This window comes from Corylus avellana, chromosome 2 (assembly GCF_965113065.1).
Source record: "Corylus avellana chromosome 2, dhCorAvel1.hap1.2, whole genome shotgun sequence".
Taxonomy (NCBI): Eukaryota; Viridiplantae; Streptophyta; class Magnoliopsida; order Fagales; family Betulaceae; genus Corylus; species Corylus avellana.
In genome coordinates, this window is record NC_142491.1 from 7,658,754 (window position 1) to 7,678,093 (window position 19,340).

A 19,340-nucleotide genomic window follows, 5' to 3' on the forward strand; every position below is an offset into this window, starting at 1 on the left:
GCGGGTGCTTTTCCAGATCCACTTTCTTCTCCTCCATTTTCATCAGATCCTCTCAAAACCCCGAGAAACAAACACTACCTACATCAAACAATTCAAACCCATAAACACAAAACCTCAAGAAACAAACAAACATGCACAACCCTACATCAAAACCAAAGAATGATTCACGAAAGAGGTCTAGAGAGAGAAAAAAAAACCTGGATCGACAAGATCGTTGTCTGTGGAGGTGGGAGCGACGCAGCAACAGTGGTCTAAGGAGGTGGAGCGGCGGCATAGACTAGAGAGAGAAGCAGACGAGAGGCGGAAAGAGAGAACCCATTGGAGAGAGCAAGGGAGACGAGAGAGTGAGAGGGAGAGAAAAGGGGAGGCGGCGGCTGAAGAAAAGAGAGAGGCTTAGAGTAGGGTTAGGGTTTTTTTCTTTTTTGAGTTATGCGGGCAGGTCGGGGCGGGTCGGGTACCCGCAAGGAAAAACATTTAAACCCCGCAACCCGACCCGGCCCGCTCGGGTTGAAAGAATTCTACTTGAACCCGCAAAAAAACACATGAAACCCGGGTGGGGCGGGGCGGGTTTGCGGGTTGGGGGGGTTTTTGCCCACCCCTAGTCGGAATGATTTTAATATTTTTTGGAATGTAATCCATTCTTGTTTAATATGGTGCATTTGGAGAGAAATAAATGCTCGTAAGTTTCAAAGATTGTGAGAAGACGAGTTTGGAGCTACAACGTTGTTTTCTTAAATTACTCTTTCTGTGGATCTCTAGCTTTGTAGATTGGCCTAGTAACTTGGTTCTTTATCTTGCTAAGTGTTTTCTCTTGTATACGTCCTGTGTACTTGGGTTGCGCCCCTTGTACTTTTAATGAATTGGCTTTTCTTATAAAAAGCAGAGTGTTGAGAACTATATTAATTTCTGTTTTAATGGGAAAATTGAAAGACCCAAATTGTTTGTCCTGGCTGCCTTACTATTGTTTGGATGTACTGTTGATGGCTCCCTGCTATAAGTGAATTGATATTTGCGAAGTACTTTGGTTTATATGAGCAGGTATTTGCTTTGATAATTGGTGATCACATAAAATTTCTTGTATGTGTGTACTTAGGAATTAACAATGGTGGACTGTGACTATGTCTATCTTGTTGTCCAATTTGCTTGGTCTGTTCTTTGGGAAGTAAAAAACTTTCAGGCCATCTCTCTTTTTTTTTTTTTAATTGTGAAGGTTCCCTAGTTGATTGTTATTGAGTTTGCTGCTTTTAAACCTCTTTTCTTGGGGTTAAAGTAATTTTTCTTTCCAGGCACTGGAGTGCTTGGTGCGACTAGCTTCTGTAAGACGTTCTTTGTTTACAAATGATGCTGCCCGTTCTAAGTTTTTGGCCCATTTAATGACAGGAACCAAAGAAATCCTGCAAACAGGGCAAGGTGTGGTTGGCTTGTCACATTCTTTGTCTTTTTCTTTTTCTGTTTTGTTTTTTACTATATTGATGCTGATGGGCAACTCAATGATTGATTCTCTCTTTCTGTCTCTCCTCTATCTCTGCGTGTATGCATGCATGTCTCACATGTCTGTGTTACTGTCTATACATAATCGTTCTTTGCTTTAACTATTCTTTCCATTTTCTTTTCTTATTTGGTATACCATATATGACTACTAGCTTTAAAGACTTTTATTCCAACTAATATTAGTAAGCAATTGGTTGACCTTTAACAGATTGTCATTGGTTTGTTCAAACTGAAAGTCTTCAATGTCAGGCTTTTGAGTTCCATTTCTGGTGTCAATGGAACTTGTCTTGGAAGTGTTGGTGCTATTCATCTGTTTTTGGCCTTTTGGGTCACTGTTTATCTATGTACAAGATTTGGTTGGAATTTGAATTAAGTGAGGTTGGAGCATCAATTTTAAGCTAAAATATGCTTATAAGAACTTTGTAGATTAGTTGATTGCTCTGGCTGTTCTGTACATGTTATGTGGTTGAAGGTTGTTGTAAATGCATGCACTTACGCTTTTTATCAAACCAGGCATATGCGGTTGATTTAATTTTAAACACTTATATTAATGCCTGTAAGTGTGCTGTTCTTACATAGTGGAGTAAGATTCAAATTTAGTGCTTGAATTATTTTTGTAGACCAGACACAATATACTTATTATTCTATTGGTGTATTTTGTAGTTTCTAGTTCTTTACTCTCTATTCATTCTTTTGGTTGTGCATTTACAATTTCTCCATTGGATGGTGTATCAGGTCTTGCCGATCATGACAATTACCATGAGTATTGTCGTCTTCTTGGACGTTTCAGAGTGAATTATCAGGTATTTTTGTTGTAAAATTCTGAGTGTCAGGTACTCCTTTTTAGTGATTCACACATTTGAATATGTTCAACAACCAAATGTTGTTGTGTAATTGCTCTTCTCGAAAGAGAGTTCCTGTGTTTGTTTGATATATATGGTCATGCCTTTTCATGTTCATAGAACAACTAACACCATTATGTTGCTGTGAAATATAACACTGTATTATCAGATCTGGTGATTTTTTTCTTCTCTGTTTTTTGTTTAGTACGGTAAGTGTAAAGGCGATTTTTCACTCTCTCAGTTACTAAAAGCAGTACTAGGATGTGGGCTCCCTTGGCCTCCATTATTGGAACTGTTCCCTCAACTTGTAATAGATGAATTTCTATGGGCAGGTGGTGGAACACTATGGTAAGTCGTGATGTGAGCTTGCTCCTTATTTATTGAGGAAGATGGTCTTGGCCATTGACTTGGATAAAGGCCTGTTTATATCTTACTTTCAAGCCAGTCATAATGTGAAATTGCTTTTTATTTGGTGTGAGGCACCTTTGGAGGTAGCTTTCTTTGTTTCGATAGCAAACACTGGGGAAACTTCTTTCGGTTGATAAACTTATAAAACATAAGAGAATTATTATGGGCTCGTTTGTTTATATAACTGTTTGGTGGGAATGTCAATCAATTGCTGGTTCATTGTTCAGTTGCTATTGAGTTATGGGGCTTCCTCTTTGTGGCATTTGGTGTAACATGGGTTGTGCCTAATTCTTTGCTTGTGTGAAATGTGGTGCTGTTGTCTCATGTGGACCGTATGGAGGGAAAGACATAGGTGGAGCTTTGAGGGGCTGGGTCTATTGCTAGAATTGTGTTCCTATTTTTTTGATGGTAAGATCTACTAGTTGAGTCGAAGAGGAGGAACTAATCCATTGAGTCATTGTCAGTCAATGGCTTAGTATCTTTTGATCAATGGGCAATCAGAGATCACATTGTGCAACTCTATGATAGTCTTTTCTTAGAATAATTTAGTTGGCGCTCCAAGCTGGATGACCTTGGTTTTGATTCCATTGGTGTGGAGGAGGCTTCCTGGTTAGAGAGACCGTTCGAGGAAAGCGAGGTCCTTGATGTGGTGAAAGGTATGAACAATGAGAAGGCACCACCCTTATGGTTTTTCTATGGCATTATTCCAATCATGTTGGCAGGTGATCAAGCCAAATATTATGGGGGAGTTCCATGATTTTCATGCTAGTAGCAAGTTTGAGAAAAGTCTCAATACCACCTTCATTGCCTTGGGCCATTGATCTTGAGGACTTTCGCGCTATCACTCTTGTGAATGGAGTTTACAAGATTATTGCTAAAGTCCTTGCCAATAGGTTGAAAAGGGTCGCCGAGAAAATTACTTTGAAACCCCAAAACGCTTTTGTCAAAGGTAGGCAAATCCTTGATTTTGTGCCCATTGCTAATGAATGTGTGGATGGTAGGATTAGATCTGGTGAGCTAGGGGTGCTCTGTAAGCTGGATATTGAGAAGGCTTACGATCATGTCATTGGGATTTCTCACTTTACTAGTTGAGGAGGTGTGGTTTTGGGGAGAATGGCTTTCTTGAATAACACATTGTATTTCTTGGGTGCGCTTATCTGTTTTGTTGAATGGCACTCCGTCTAGTTTTTTAAGTATCTCCCATGGTCTGAGACAGAGAGATCCTTTGTTGCCTTTTCTTTTTGTTATTGTTATGGAAGCCTTAAACAAAATGATTTTTGCAACTATGGATGGGGGTTCTCTTTTAGGCTTTTTTGTGGGATTTGGGGAGGTTAACATCTCACATTTCTTGCTTGCGGATGACACTTTAGTTTGCTATGAAACCAAGCTTGGCCACCTTCACTATTTGTGTGCGTTATTTTTATGTTTCGAAGATGCCTTCGTACTGAAGATTTATCTGGCTATATCGGAGTTGGTTCCAGTTGGTAATGTTGAGAATGTGGATGGGTTGGCTGACATTCTAGGCTATGGGGTTTCTTCTTTGCCTATGAAGTATCTTGGTCTCTCATTGGGGGCCTCCTGCGAGTCCCAAGTCTATTTGGGATTGTGTTATTGAAAAGATAGAGCAACTACTGACTAGTTGGAAAATGATGTATTTGTCTAATGGTGACAGGATTACTCTTATTATGAGCATCCTTTCCAATTTGTCTACGTATTTGATGTCCCTTTTTCCTCTCCCCGTGGGTGTTGCAAACCATATGAGAGGCTTCAATGAGATTTCTTATTTGGGGGGGGGGCTAGGTGAAGAGTTTTCACCTGGTAAGTTGGTCTAAGGATTGTTCTCCATTCTCTGAGGGGTTCGGAACAAGCATATGTCTGTGCTCTCCTAGGAAAATGGTTATGGCGCTAGAGTAATTATATACTGCCCAAGTAACTACCCTTTATCCACCAAATCTGATGTGGGTGTCCCTCCCATAGCATTTGGTGGATGAAAATGGGTTTTTTGGTTGGGGGACCACACCACATTAGATTTGGTGGATAAAAGGTTGATACTTGGTTATGTATATAACATTACTAATGGAGCTATGTGCATGAGAGAGTGGCATTGTGGAGAGTTGTGATGGATATTATATTTGGTAGTTCGTGGGATGGGTGGTGCTCTAATGAACCTGTAGGGGCGTATGGGGTGGGGTTATGGAAGAATATTAGGAGAGGTTGGGAGAAGTTTTCAAGTCATACCAGATTTGAGGTGGGAACTGGCTCCAATGTTAGATTTTGGGATGACCTATGGTGTGGGGATAAGGTCCTGAAGAGGAAGCCTTTCCAGATTTATATGATATTTTTTACGCGAAGGATGCCTCCATAGTAGTCCACTTGGAGCTTTTTGGTGGCTCCAATTAGTGAAACTTTAGCTTTGCTAGAGCGGCTCATGACTAGGTGGATATCTTTGTCTTGTTCTTTAACTTCTTGTATTCAGTTAGCTAGAGACGGGAAGGTGAAGACAAGCTTTGGTGGACCCCCTCAAAAAAAGGGTTGTTCAATGTAAGATATTTCTTTAGTGACTTGGTTCGTATTGACGGTTTTCCTTTCCCTTGGAAGAGTATTTGATGGACTAAGTCTCTTTTGAGGGCGGTTGTCTTTGCTTGGTCGGCGGCCTTAGGAAGGATCTTTACCATGAGCAATCTTAGGAAGCGGCATGTCATTGTAATTGATAGGTGTTGTATGTGTAAGAAGAACGGGGAGTCTGTGGACTATTTTCTTCTCCATTGTGAGGTTGCTTGCGCATTATGGAATGTCTTTTTCTGGCACGTTGGGCTGTCTCAGGTTTTGCCTAGCCGAGTAGTTGACTTGCTTGCTTGTTGGTAGATTGCTGGTAGCACTCGGAGTGCGGTTGTGTGGAAGATGGTGCCACTTTTCCTCTTGTGGTGCCTTTGGATGAAAATGAATGACATAAGTTTTGAGGACTGCAATAGATTGGAGGAGTGTGAGCTAAAATAGGTAGAAATTAGGAGCAAGAGAATTTTACAATTTTCAATAAAATTGTAGTTAGTTTTCAAAAATAAAGTTAAATCACTGGTTCTCCTATCTGTCTTCTACTCCTTGCTGCATTAGCGGGACTCATTGGTCTGTCGTCCTGCAAATCTAGTTGCACTAACATCTGTTGCCATTTCATATCCACTAGTGCTAGTATACGTTGAATTCATATCAAGTTTTGACCCATGCCGAAGACACTAACATTTGGAGAGCTTCTTGTCTGCTTATTTGTAGTTCGTGTTCTTTTTAAATGAATTTATTAAAATGTGAGACTGATTACTGGATAAGCAGCATCCATTGTCTTTCTTTTTCTTCTCTCTCTCTCTCTCTCTCTCTCTAATAGCTGCTGCTTTATGTTAATTGTGTTGGTAGTTTGTTGATGGATATCTAAAGTTAAAGAATAGGAGAAGCTCTATATTGCAATTTCTTGGCTTTACAACCATCTATTATATATGCGGATTCCCTGTAGAGAAGGACATTGGGGATCTGCATTCCGTGGCAATCTTCATTCCAAATGTTTGGGACTGACATGTATTGCTTGTACATGGTTGTTTGAGGTTATAATCTGCCCTTACTGTGATAAATTCCCTGAGCTCTGTGGCTTGTCATTTGGAAAATTGTTGTAGTATTCAACTGTCCAAATTTTCTTTGAACATTTATCTGATGCAAGTACACAAATGCTTTATCACAGTGGTTTGGTTGTATGATGCTTTGTATTTAAACTTTAACTAGTGAATTCAAGGTTTTTTTTTTTTTTTTTTCTTGTTTTGGGGACGCAGAAAGTGCATTCCGGTGACTTCTTGAAGCAACACATGTTAAAGAATTGTTATGTTTCTTAACTATGCTTTGAATTAATGAGCATGATTGCCCATGTTTATTACATTTATAAAATTGTGTTGCAGTTGTCAGAGCTCGTGACTGTGGAAGGCTATAGTGATTGGATACGTCTTGTGGCTGAGTTTACTTTAAAGTCTTTGCAGTCTTGGCAGGTGATTGGTGTTTATTGCTTTCTAGTATTTCCGTAAAAATGATGTCTATAAGAATGATTCATCATACCTTCTGCAACTTGCATTTCTGACTATGTTTATGTACTGTTGTCAGTGGGCCAGCAGCAGTGTATACTACCTGTTAGGGCTATGGTCCAGATTGGTGACATCTGTACCCTATTTGAAAGGTGATGCACCAAGTTTGTTGGATGAATTTGTGCCCAAGATTACTGAAGGTTTCATCACATCGAGGTTTAACTCTGTGCAGGTATAGGAACCCATGCCTTTTTTGGGGACTGATATGTTGATAATACTTAAAAAAAAAAAAAAAACGTGATAACAGCAGCCTCTGTATTTCTTCTCTTTGTATTTGCAGGCTGGATTGGCAGATGATCTTTCTGAGAACCCGCTAGACAATGTTGAACTTCTTCAGGATCAACTAGATTGCTTTCCTTACCTTTGCCGATTCCAGGTTTAATATCTATACATGATTTTTGTTTGTTCCTTTGTCACCTTGAAGATAGGTCAGGTCTGAAGCTCCCAGAAAGAATTGTTTTTTCTTTTGTTTATTGAATACACATAAAATCTAGCTCCAGATCTTATTTTGTTGGTGTTCTATTGGCATAATAACCACAAATTTTTTTTTTTGTTGATTTGCAGTATGAAAGCAGTAGTATGTATATAATAAACATAATGGAGCCTATTCTGCAAGCGTACACGGTATTGCGATTTATCATGAGTGTTTCCTTAGATGTTAATTTAAAATACTCTTGGGCTACTCCTAAGCTGATCATAATTGTTCTTCTTGATTGATTAAAATAGGAAAGAGCTCGTCTACAGACCACTGATAACAGTGATATCTCCGTTATTGAAGCCAAACTTGCTTGGATTGTTCATATTATAGCTGCTATTCTTAAGATAAAACAATCTACTGGTTGTAGGTAAATAACCTTTTATTCTTTATATTAAGTCTTTAAGCTTTGTTGTTGTTCTGATTACTTTTATTTTCAACATACAATATTGTGGCATGTTTACTTTTATTTCTGATATGCAGTGTGGAATCACAAGAAGTGCTTGATGCCGAACTTTCGGCTCGTGTTTTGCAACTGATAAATGTAACTGACAGTGGACTGCATAGCCAGGTAGACAAACAAGTCACTGGTATCTGGACACAATTTTTGATATTAGATAAAGATTGACCATCTAATGCCAAATTGATATATTTCTTTAATATAGCAGCGTTAGTGCTTGTAGTCTTATGCATGGAATTTCAGACGAAAGTAAGACCTTCAATTTTTCTGAATTTTAGGTTTATTAATAAGCATCCCGGTTCATGTCCTCAAACCTAGATCTTTGTGCTTCAATGGTCGTTTTGTGTCAACAGGTTGAGACATTACAAAAAAATTGCGTAATACTTCGTGTAATGCTTTATTAATGTTACACCAGTTTTATCAAAAAAAAATTGTTACACCAGTTTTATCAAAAAAAATTAATGTTACACCAGTCAATATAGTTATCATTGGACCATTTTTTTTTTTTGAAATCTGTGTTGGTTTACATACCCTCCCTCTACTTATAATGTTTGCCAAATATCAAGATAATTGCCAAATACCGGATTAGCTAAATCCCCCCTCCCCAACCTGCAATCCTGAGTGTGCAACCCTTTCATGATATGTGTCGACGCTTTCCAGAGCTCTAGATTCGCTGGTCCTAAGAAATCAACTGGTTTGATATTAACTAGAAAGAAAGAGGGGGAGAGAGAGATCTTCATGATCTTTTATAGTTATTTTCTTTTTGAAAACATCTTGATTTAATCTCATACCCAAATAAAAATATGATGACTTTTAGTAGGTTTTTCCCTTATTCAAGCAATAAATACATGACTTGACTTAATAATTTCTAAAAGAAAAACTGATATGATTTTCATTTTTCCTTTTTGAAGAAGTAGAGTGTTTGGTATGATGCCATACCCTTAACTAGTTGTTTCTTGTGATGCTTTAATTTTACTTGTTACACCCCTCTGTGCTTTATAATAAGATTGAAATACTTATAAAAAATGATAGGAGTTTCTAGAACTTGTAGGTGAGGCTCTGGTTGTCCTTGATGAGGGGTCCCACTATCCGTCAATTCATGAGTTGTATTGGTTTAACCACCTTTCCTATATGTGGAAACTCAACCCCATTTCTCCTACATTGGCATATCCTCTTCGTAGTTAACATGATATCAAAGCAAGGTTCTAGGGTTTAGGTTCTTGTTAAGTCCCCTTCGTTTATAGTTTTTGTTTTTCTTCACTTTTTTGGTTGCACTTTCAGATCTTGGTGTCGCCCGTGTGGGGACAAGGCCCTAAAGGAAGCTTTTTAAGATTTATATGGTATTGTTTGCGAACTCCAGCAGTAGGAAGACCTCCATTGACTCCCTTTAGATTGGCGGTAGTATCATTACCAATCAAGTAGAGATCAGCCAACACATTTGTCAGTTTTATCAAAAGTTATATACTGAGCAATGTAGATGGAGGCTGGTGGTGGATGGTCTTTCCTTTGATTCCATTATGGAATCTGAGGCCTCTTGGTTGGAAAGAGACTTTGGAGAGAAGGTTGTGACACAATGGTTGGGGATAAGGCGCCAGGCCTTGATGGTTTCTTAATGGCCTTCCTTCAAGCTTGCTGCAATGTGTTGAGAGTGGATATTATGAAGGTTGTTAGTGATTTCCACACCAAAGGGAAGTTTGAGAAGAGCCTCAATGCCTCATTTATTACGCTCAAGTCCAAAGATCCCAGGTGCTATTGATCTCAAGGACTTTCGCTCGATAAGCCTTGTGGGGGGTATCTACAAAATTATTGCTAATATTTTAGCTAAAAGATCATATCTAAGTCTTAAAGTGCCTTCATTCGAGGTAGGCAGATTCTTGATCCAGTTCTTATTGCCAATGAGTGCCTTGATAGTAGGTTGAGATTTGGCCAGTCGGGCGCCATATGTAAAATGGATTTGGAGAAAGCGTATGATCATGTGAATTGGGATTTTTTGTTGTATTTGCTGAGGAGGTGTGGTTTTGGAGAAAAGTGGTGCCCGTGGATAGCCCATTGTATTTCTTTAGTGCGCTTCTTGGTCTTAGTAAACGGTACTCCTACAAGTTTCTTAAGTAATTCTCGTGGGCTGAGAGAAGGTGATCCCTTATCCCCCTTGTTGTTTGTTTTTGTGATAGAGGCTTTGGGTAGAATGATTTCTATTGCGGTTAGTGGGGGGTTGATGGAGGGCTTCTCAGTGGGTGATAATGCTTTTTCTTATCTTCTGTTTGTGGATGATGCTTTGATTTTTTTGTGATGCTGTCTTCTCATTTGTGTCAGTTGTGGAGCTTATTCCTTTGCTTTGGAGCTGCGTTGAGGTTAAAGGTAAATCTTGACAAGTCAGTTGGTTCCTGTGGGGAATGTTTTCAAGTGGGTAGGTTGGCCCGAATCCTAGGGGGTGAGGTTTCCAAACTTCCAGTCAAGCATTTTGGTTTTTCGTAGGGGGCCTCCTATATGGGACGATGTTATTGAGAAGCTAGAATATCGGTTGGCCAATTGGAAAATGATGTACTTGTCCAAGGGTGGCAGGCATCAAGAGTACTCTTCCGAATCTGCCTGCGTATTACATATATATGTTCCTTCTTCTGGCGAGTGTTACCAAACATATTGAGAAGATCTAGCATGATTTCTTGTGGGGTCGGGCTAGGTGATGAGTTCGAATATCACCTGGTGAATTGATCCAAGGTTTGTTCTTCGATCTCTGAGAGAGGATTGGGTGTCGGGGATTTGATGGTGGGGGATTGTACTAGGACCAGCCTTTGGCATGATCAGTGGAATGTGAGCTTTGCAAGAGCGGCATAGGATTGAGAATTGAATGTCTTAGCTTCTTTTTGTTAGGTTTTGCATCAAGTTGAAGTTAGGAGAGGACGTGAAGATTAGATGTGGTGGGTTTTTTCCAAAAGATGATTGTTTTAAGGTAAAATTCTTCTATTGCTCTCTGGCTTCTCTTGTAGGTACACTTCCCCTAGAAAAGTGCATGGTGGACTTTGGCTCTTTCGAGCGCGGCTTTTTTCGTGTGGTTGGTAGCTCTAGGCAAGATCCTCACCTTGGATAATCTTAGGAGGCAACACATCATGATGATGGACAAATCTTGCATGTGCAAGAGGAATGAGGATTTTGTAAATCACCTTTTTCTCCATTGCAATGTGGCTTCCGCCATTTGGAGTGCATTTTTCAGTCGTCTTGGGTTGTTCTTGGGTTTTGCCTAGACGTGTTGTAGATATATTCAATTGTTGGTGGTCCTCTGGTAGGCCTATGAGTGCTACAGTGTGAAAAATGATACCTACGTGCCTCTTTTAGTGTGTATGGAAGAAAATGAATTATAGATATTTTGATGATAAACAGAGGTCATTGGGGGAATTTTTTTTTTCTTTTATGAAACCTTGTAACTTTGGACGGCGGTGTACGGTGTGAAAAATGGTACCTACGTGCCTCTTTTAGTGTGTATGGAAGAAGATGAATTATAGATATTTTGATGATAAACAGAGGTCGTTGGGGGAATTTTTTTTTTCTTTTATGAAACCTTGTAACTTTGGACGGCGGTGTACGGTGTGAAAAATGGTACCTACGTGCCTCTTTTAGTGTGTATGGAAGAAGATGAATTATAGATATTTTGATGATAAACAGAGGTCGTTGGGGGAATTTTTTTTTTCTTTTATGAAACCTTGTAACTTTGGACGGCGGTGTATGTGCCTCCTTTGTTAATTAGTTATAGTGATTTCCTTGTTTGTTTTACCCTTGCTAGTTAGGTGGTTCATTTTGTATACTTCCTATGTATTTAGGGGTGCCTTATGCTTTTAATGAGATTGGTTTATTAATTATATATAAAAAATGATGCTTCTGTAGTGGCTTGCTTGGAGCTTTTTGTTGGTTCCAATCAGAAGAGTGTAAGCTTTGTTAGAGCGATTTATGATTGGGAGGTGGATGTCTTTGCCTCGTTTTTCAATTTGTTGTATGCAGTTAGAATAAGAGGAGAAGGTGAGGACAAGCTTTGGTGGACCCTACCAGGTCCTTGTTTGTAATGATGGCATTCCTTTTCCTTGGAAGAGTATTTGGCGGACCAAGGTTCATTTGAGAGTGACCTTTTTTTGCTTGGTCGGTGGCTCTAGGAAAGATCTTTGCCATGAACAATCTTAGGAGGTGGCATGTCATTGTGGTTGATAGGTATTGTATATGCAAGAGGTTCTCTGTTGTGAGGATGCTTGTGCATTATAGATTACGTTTTTCAGTTGTTTTGGGCTTTCTTTGGTTATGCCAGAAGAGTAGCTAGTTTGTATATGCTTGTTGGTGGATTACTGGTGGGACTCAAAGTGTCTTTGAAGGGAATACTATGATAGAAGTTTTGAGGACCGCGAGAGGACGTTGGTGGAGTTTTTTTTTGATAGGTAATATCAATTCATAAATAAGCGCAAAGGGGTGCAACCCAAGTACACGGGAAGTATACAATAGGGCCTAAGTATACAAAAACTTTTAAGCTGAGAATAAAGCACATAAATCTAAGAATTCAACAAGCGTTAACGCTTGCGACGAATGCCACATTACTTTCCACGAGTAAAGTGTTTGAAGTACCATTTTCTTCAACTTGATGAGTCCAAGTTCACAGTCCTCAAAGCTCTGTGCATTCCTTTCTCTGCATAGACACCACATAACACACAAAGAAACCATTCTCCAAATTTGCAAAGCTGTACAGTTACCCCTTTGTCCCTTCCAACTTCCCAAACAGTCATTCATCCTACCCTGCATCACTCACGTAACACCAAACAACTGAAGGACCATGCTCCATAACTCACTAGCAACCTCACAATGCAATAATAAGTGATCAATTGATTCTCCATTATGTTTACATATACAACACCACTCCGTCATTATAATGTTCTTCTTACGTAAATTGTCCAATGTTAATATTTTCCCCAACACCGCCGTCCACACAAAAAAAGCCACTCTCGGAGGAGCTTTACTCTTCCAAATACTCTTCCAAGGACCAATAGTCGGTGCCGGATTAACCATTACATGATAATAGGACTTCATTTCAAAATTCTTCTTCTTCAAGGGGATCCAACATATTATATCCGCACCACCCTGCCTAATATGTTGGGAATACAGTAACTCAAAGAATTGTGAAACCACTTCCATTTCCTAGTCATGAACATGACAAGTAAACATAATATTCCAATGAATAACACCATGTGCTATATCCATATTCTCCCCCACCCATGCCTTCTTTGCGCATGCAATAGAAAACAAGGCTGGAAAAAGAATCTTCAATGGTAACTCCCCACACCAAACATCATTCCAAAACAACACTCTAGAACCGTCTCCTACCTCAAATCGCACATGCTGCTTAAAAGTATCCCAACCCCTTTGAATGCATTTCCACACTCCCACCCCATAGGATCCCCCTACTTCTTTAGAACACCAACCACCCCTCATCATATCATATTTAACTGCCACCTATGTTCTCCACTGCGTTGGCGGAGTTTAAGTCCTTATCTTTTAATACTCTTTATATTTGGACAGCTGCTTTTTTAGCTCCTTTTGCACTTAGGTTCCATGATTTCCTAGTTCTTTTTTCTGCTTCTAGTTAGATGTTTCTGTTGTATACTTCCTGCGTACTCGAGTTGCGCTTTTCGCTTTTAATGATATTTTGATTACTTATTAAAAAAAAAAAGGCATACCTTCAATAGTTCTGTCTAGTAAAATGACCATAATCGTTTGTTCTCGGTTATTATTATTATTATTATTTTTTCAGTTTAGTTGTCAAAAAAGAAAAATATTAGTGAAAGATGAAAATGTCTCTCTTTCTTGCTCTCTCTAAATTAATTTTTTGCAGTGCTTTCGATAATGTTATCTGTGAATAATGAACTAAGTGCACCAATGTCCATTTTAACATTATGTTTAGCCATTCACATTAGTAATTCCTTCTTCTTGGTATTTGGCAGAGATATGGTGAACTATGCAAGCAGAGACTTGATCGAGCAATTCTTACTTTCTTTCAGCATTTCCGAAAGTCTTATGTTGGTGATCAGGCCATGCATTCCTCTAAGGTAATTAATTGTCCTTTCTCTTCTTCATTTAGTTATCTTCCTGCATATGTTTTGAGGCTCTCTTTTTCTGTTGCAGCAGTTATATGCCCGGTTATCTGAGCTTCTTGGGCTCCATGATCATCTGCTACTGTTGAATGTAATCGTTGGGAAGATTGCTACAAACCTCAAGTGTTATACAGAGGTGAAAACATTGTTTTCCTGGGTGTTGGTTATAATTTCTCTATGATAGTGTATTATATTTTTCTTTGTGCTTAACTCAGAGTGAAGAGGTGATTGATCACACCTTAAACTTGTTCTTCGAGCTGGCATCTGGGTAAGTTTTATTTCTTAAATATTTGGATGATATATTTGAAGCCAATATTTTTTTGTTTGAAAAAATTTATTGGTTCTTTTTCGTTTTTCAAGTACAATTACCTGGTAGACCCCTCTGACGTCTTTTGGGGTTTCAGGTACATGATTGGGAAGCTGCTTTTGAAGTTAGATACTGTTAAATTCATAGTAGCAAATCATACTGTAATTCAAACTCTGAACTATATCTTTTTGATCCATTTTTCATTTTTTATTTGAGCGTCTATTTTCTTTATACTTATTGTAATGATCGTTTCTCCCATGTGTAATTTCAGAGGGAGCACTTTCCATTTTTGGAAGAATATAGATGCTCTCGCAGCAGAACAACATTCTATTTCACCATCGGTTGGTTAATATTCATGGAGGACAGCCCTGTGAAATTTAAGTCATCAATGGATCCACTTTTGCAAGTACTCTCTCTCTCTCTCTCTCTTCCTGTCTTGATTATGCAAGTGTAGCATATACTACTAGCCTATAGCGGTTTTTTTTTTTTTTTTTTTTTTTTTTTTTTTTTTCATTTTAATCTAATGTCGATTTTTTTTTTTTGAAGAAATATATTGGAAATAATAAAAACAAATTGGGTAATTTACAATTGATCATCACATAGATAAATATAAGAAATTATTCCTCGTTCGTGAATAGCAATAATATTCAGTTTATGAACTAAAAGAATTGATTAGGATAATTAATAACCATAGCAAACATGATTAGAAAAAAATAAAAACTATACACTGTCAATAAAATAAATGAAAATTTTATTTCGTAAGTCAAATTTTTTATTTTTAAATTTTATCGAGGAATGCTACTGTTGTGCTCCTTCCTCCTTCTTGCCACCGCCGCAGACCATTTCGGAATACGTTCAAATGCTTCGAACGCCATAGCTACACACCACCATTCATCATTCATGAATGGGTTCCTTGCCACCGCAGACCACAGCCATCACAGGGTCATGTATCCTTATAATATTCTTCTTGCGCGCAACAAAGTCACTGGATGAACCGCTCTACCTAGCATGCCAGATTCTCTGAGCTTTTAACTGGTAAGACTTAAGAGTAGTAACCAAAACTTGGGACCAGAACTGCTCTGAAACATATAAATCTGTGTGACACCGTTCCAACATACACTACAAAACTTTCAAGGAGAGCAAATTTTAACAAAGGCAATATTAGTAAAACTTATGATTGGTATTTTGGACAGTAAATTCAAATTTTCCAAACTAAAAACTGAAAGTGACCTTATTATAAATCTGTTCTGAAGAAACTCAGGCCACGTAACATAAACTCGGGCCATGACATGGTCTAATCCAAATTGAAAAATAGAAAGAGCAAACAGAGAGACGCATCCAGATTGGAAGAATGGTAAGAAATTTTGTTGTGAATGTACTTGCCTAATATTGCTGGTCCAGATTTAAGGCAGTGGCATCTTGGACCCATTGCGATATCCGGATTAGCCATTCACGATTAATGAATGGGTTCCTCACTACCTTCTGCTGCACCTCAATGAGAAATCCATAGACCCTCTTCATCTTCCATTTTGTCCTCCTCCTCAAACCCTTCTATTCTGTGGCCTCTCTCCCCCGGGACAACCTCCACCCAGACCCGCCTGATCTTCCCCTCACAGCTTCTCTCCATCCTCTCCTGCCCCAATTGGCAGAAACATCCCTCCCTCAAGAAACGAATCCCCTCCTTATCCCCCTCCCATGTCTCTATCCTCTTCACCTAGAACTCAATCCCCAGACCGCCCTAGGGTTCTTCCGCTGGATCTCCCAAAAGCCAGGGTTCAATAACAACATCCGCTTACACACCTTGTTTCTCAACGTTCTCGTGCGTTTCAGTCAACATCGTGCTGCCTAGAAGATTCGGATTTCAATGATCAGTTCATGCAAATCGCTCTTCGGAGGATGAATCGCCAAAACGGTGAGTTTTGATTCAAGCTTAGTCTTGAGAGCTATGAAAATCCTAGGAATTGGAGAGGTTGTGGCTGAGGGGTAGGGGGTATTGTGTTATATAGTGTCAGGGAAATATGAATTTGATTAGTAGAGTCTAAAAACTTTTTGCCTTCCGAACACCTTTTTGACCATCACACTGGCTTTTTGGAAGGCCTACGGGTAATGGGCTTAGACTGCATTACAGGCTTGCGTTTTTTGTTTCAATGAAACAGTAGTTAATGGCTTAAACGCTAAGTTTTGTTGCTTTGTTTGAATGGTGGACATGTGTCTCGATTTTAACATCCCTAAAATGTCACTTGTCAATTTTTTAGACAACCCAAGGCTAAATTCTTTAAGGTTTCTGCTTTAATATAAAAATAATAATAATCTGTGAAATTTAAGTCATCAAATAATCCACTATTGCAAGCACTCCCTCCCTCCCTCCCTCTCTCTCGTTCCTCTCCTGATCAACATTCTATCAGTGATGCTATTATTATTATTATTATTATTATTATTACTATTGCTGTTGTTGTCATTATTAATTTCTTTTTTTATTTATGATTATTGGTGTGGTCTTGTCAAAAAGAGTTAGGGGTGGTCATAGCTGTATTTTATTGAATTGATGGCGTCCCAATGGATTTTCTTCTTTCTTTTTTCGTTCTGTTTTTAAATTTTGACATTGATTGAATATTTATGGTCATTTAGGTTTTCATCAGTTTAGAGTCGACTCCTGATTCACTGTTTCGTACTGATGTGGTAAAATATGCCTTAATCGGCTTAATGAGGGACCTCAGAGGAATTGCAATGGCCACAAATAGGTAAGTACATGTGAAATTCCTGTGTTTGTTTATTGTTAACGAAGGTTCTTCTATATCAATGACTGTTTTTATATATATTCTCAGTCGCAGAACTTACGGCCTTCTGTTTGATTGGCTATATCCTGCTCACATGCCACTTCTTTTGAAAGGCATCTCACACTGGACTGATACACCTGAGGTAGGAAGATATTGTCAAATTTTGCCTATATTTAGATTTTTCAACTGTGTTCGCTTATATTTAAGCATTCAACCCAAAAAGCATTTATACTCTTTGGTGTTGGAATTCACTTTTATCAACTCAACTAAGCCTTAATTCGAATTGGTTGGCTCTATTGACGCATGTATAATCCATATTTATCAACTGGCCTAGATGATTTTGACTTGGCATGGCTAAACTGGACTTGGCTTCTTTGAAAGCTATGGCAATTAAACAGTATTAAGGGAGCTTTAGCCATGTATCCCATGAATTCCAGCTGGCCATGCATCCAGCTTGCTCAGACATGTCCACCCGCACTTTCTTGAATATATTTTTGAATACCAAGATTAGTTAATAGGGTTCTTCTTTTGATTACTTATTAGATCTTTCATTCTTAAATATGTTCATACAGAAGTACGTTCCTATTAAGCATAGAAAGCATGCAGCTTAATGGTGCTTACAAGTAGTTCACAAGGAGCTTACGGGCTTGCTATTTATTTATCACTGATGTGTGCTCTAGCTAGCAGCCACTAAAATTGCTAGTAGCTGTAATAATAGGTGTTGTTCTTTTATGGAACTCATGAACTTTTGACTACTTCTCTGGAAGCAATTTCAGCTACAGAAGCATGTGATATTTACTCTTTGTGATGTTTTATGCTGAATGAAATTTGAGTTGTGTTGCAAAGTTACTTATTGTTTTATGTCTGTTCTTCACTGATCTTCTCTCTCTATTCTTCCTGTGTCTTACTGAATTCTGTGCAATTTTTTTTTCCCTTGCTTGCTGAATGTCTCAGCAATTCTTGTCATTTCTTTGATCTAACAAATTCAGACTCTCTCACCTCTCGTATCTACCTAAAATGTCCAATGCAACCATCTGCGTAGTGTGACAGCCCCTTAGTCTCAAACATTTTCTGGCTATCCTGCATCAAAATGTATTGAGAAGCGAGACAATTTTCCTGGTTAATAATTTCCACATGCTTCTTTGTATCTCTATAGTTGCTTCCATAACAGTAAATCTATAGTTTAAATTTTGGTTTTGGTTCCCCCAACCCCCTGGAATTTTTAATTAGAGACTTTTGCCCCCCCAACCCCACCGCCACCCCCCCCCCCCCCCCCCCCCACCCCCCCCACTTTTTTTTTTTTTTTTTTCTATTTATTGGCCATGTGCGTTTGCAATGGTGTTAGTGCGAGGCTCTAAACTCAAACTAGAAACGAGAACAAACTAGTTAGAGTTGATTTCTAATAGGGATTAGGCTTATTATTGTATAGAAAATGTAAAAGACGAAGCAGAGTATGAGATCATGTTCTTGATATGTTTCTTGCAAAATCAAAAGTAGACTTGATATGGGAATCTCACATCTAGAGTTGAAAGCAGATTTATATTTGATCTTTGTTCGGTAAAATTTGTGCAAATTTGCTTTTGACATGTGAATTTGGTTTAGCAGCTCCTGGAGGACTCAAGCGAGTGTTTGGTTTGGAGACTTGGTTTCTAGTCTGAGAAGTTGACCAATAAATGACATTCAATAGGTCAATAGGTTTAATATTTGAAGTGTTAAACTGCACTTGACAAAACTAGCTTAAATATCTGGGAAGCACATTGTATTTTACATGTTTAGATTTAATGCATTACTCCAAGCAGGCCTGTCATGGCCATTGTTATTATTTCCCTTGGTCTCAATCAGGCTAGCTAGCTCTCGCACTTGTACGAGGAAGCAAAATTGGCCTTTGACAATTCATAGCCCTTAAGCACATACAAGTATATCTCATATCTCGCTAGTCTGTTGGTTGGAAGAAAGGGAGAGGAATCTGTTTATTCACACTTCTTGTCTAGATTATAGTATTGTGGACTCCCTAAACGAAGTAGCGATGCTGACATCACAGAGGTGAAATAGTGGCTATAGCAATGATTGAATAGTGAAAACAACTTTCATTGGACATGATTGACTAGTAGTGCTAACTACCTGTTCCCACTTTCCATTTTTTGGGAAGTTGATTGTGTTCCGTATGGGAGGTTGCTCTGTTGCCTCTGGTGTGGTGCTTGTGGTTGCAACAGAACAGTCGGCTTTGAGTGTGGGACATATTTTTTTGATAAGTTTAAAGCAAGTTTTTTAGATACTTTGCAAACATGGATGGCTGATTCTATTTTCTCTTTTCTTTTATGAATAAACTTTTTCTTTCATTTT

At 38.6% G+C, this 19,340-nt stretch overlaps 1 protein-coding gene across 2 annotated transcripts in view; it reads left to right on the forward strand.

Moving 5' to 3' along the window:
• Window positions 1-19,340, forward strand: part of LOC132177969 (ARM repeat superfamily protein) — a 39,382-nt gene that overhangs the window by 10,153 nt on the left and 9,889 nt on the right. Inside the window, exons 8-22 of one of the 2 annotated variants that reach the window (XM_059590439.2) lie at window positions 1,287-1,410; window positions 2,227-2,294; window positions 6,677-6,763; window positions 6,876-7,028; window positions 7,137-7,232; window positions 7,421-7,480; window positions 7,583-7,701; window positions 7,815-7,902; window positions 13,764-13,868; window positions 13,945-14,049; window positions 14,129-14,181; window positions 14,318-14,381; window positions 14,492-14,626; window positions 16,849-16,961; window positions 17,046-17,139. In XM_059590439.2, coding sequence (XP_059446422.1) covers window positions 1,287-1,410; window positions 2,227-2,294; window positions 6,677-6,763; window positions 6,876-7,028; window positions 7,137-7,232; window positions 7,421-7,480; window positions 7,583-7,701; window positions 7,815-7,902; window positions 13,764-13,868; window positions 13,945-14,049; window positions 14,129-14,181; window positions 14,318-14,381; window positions 14,492-14,626; window positions 16,849-16,961; window positions 17,046-17,139 — 1,464 coding nt within the window. The remainder of the gene's footprint in view (window positions 1-1,286; window positions 1,411-2,226; window positions 2,295-6,676; window positions 6,764-6,875; window positions 7,029-7,136; window positions 7,233-7,420; window positions 7,481-7,582; window positions 7,702-7,814; window positions 7,903-13,763; window positions 13,869-13,944; window positions 14,050-14,128; window positions 14,182-14,317; window positions 14,382-14,491; window positions 14,627-16,848; window positions 16,962-17,045; window positions 17,140-19,340) is intronic. The other variant, XM_059590445.2, reaches the window with a different exon arrangement.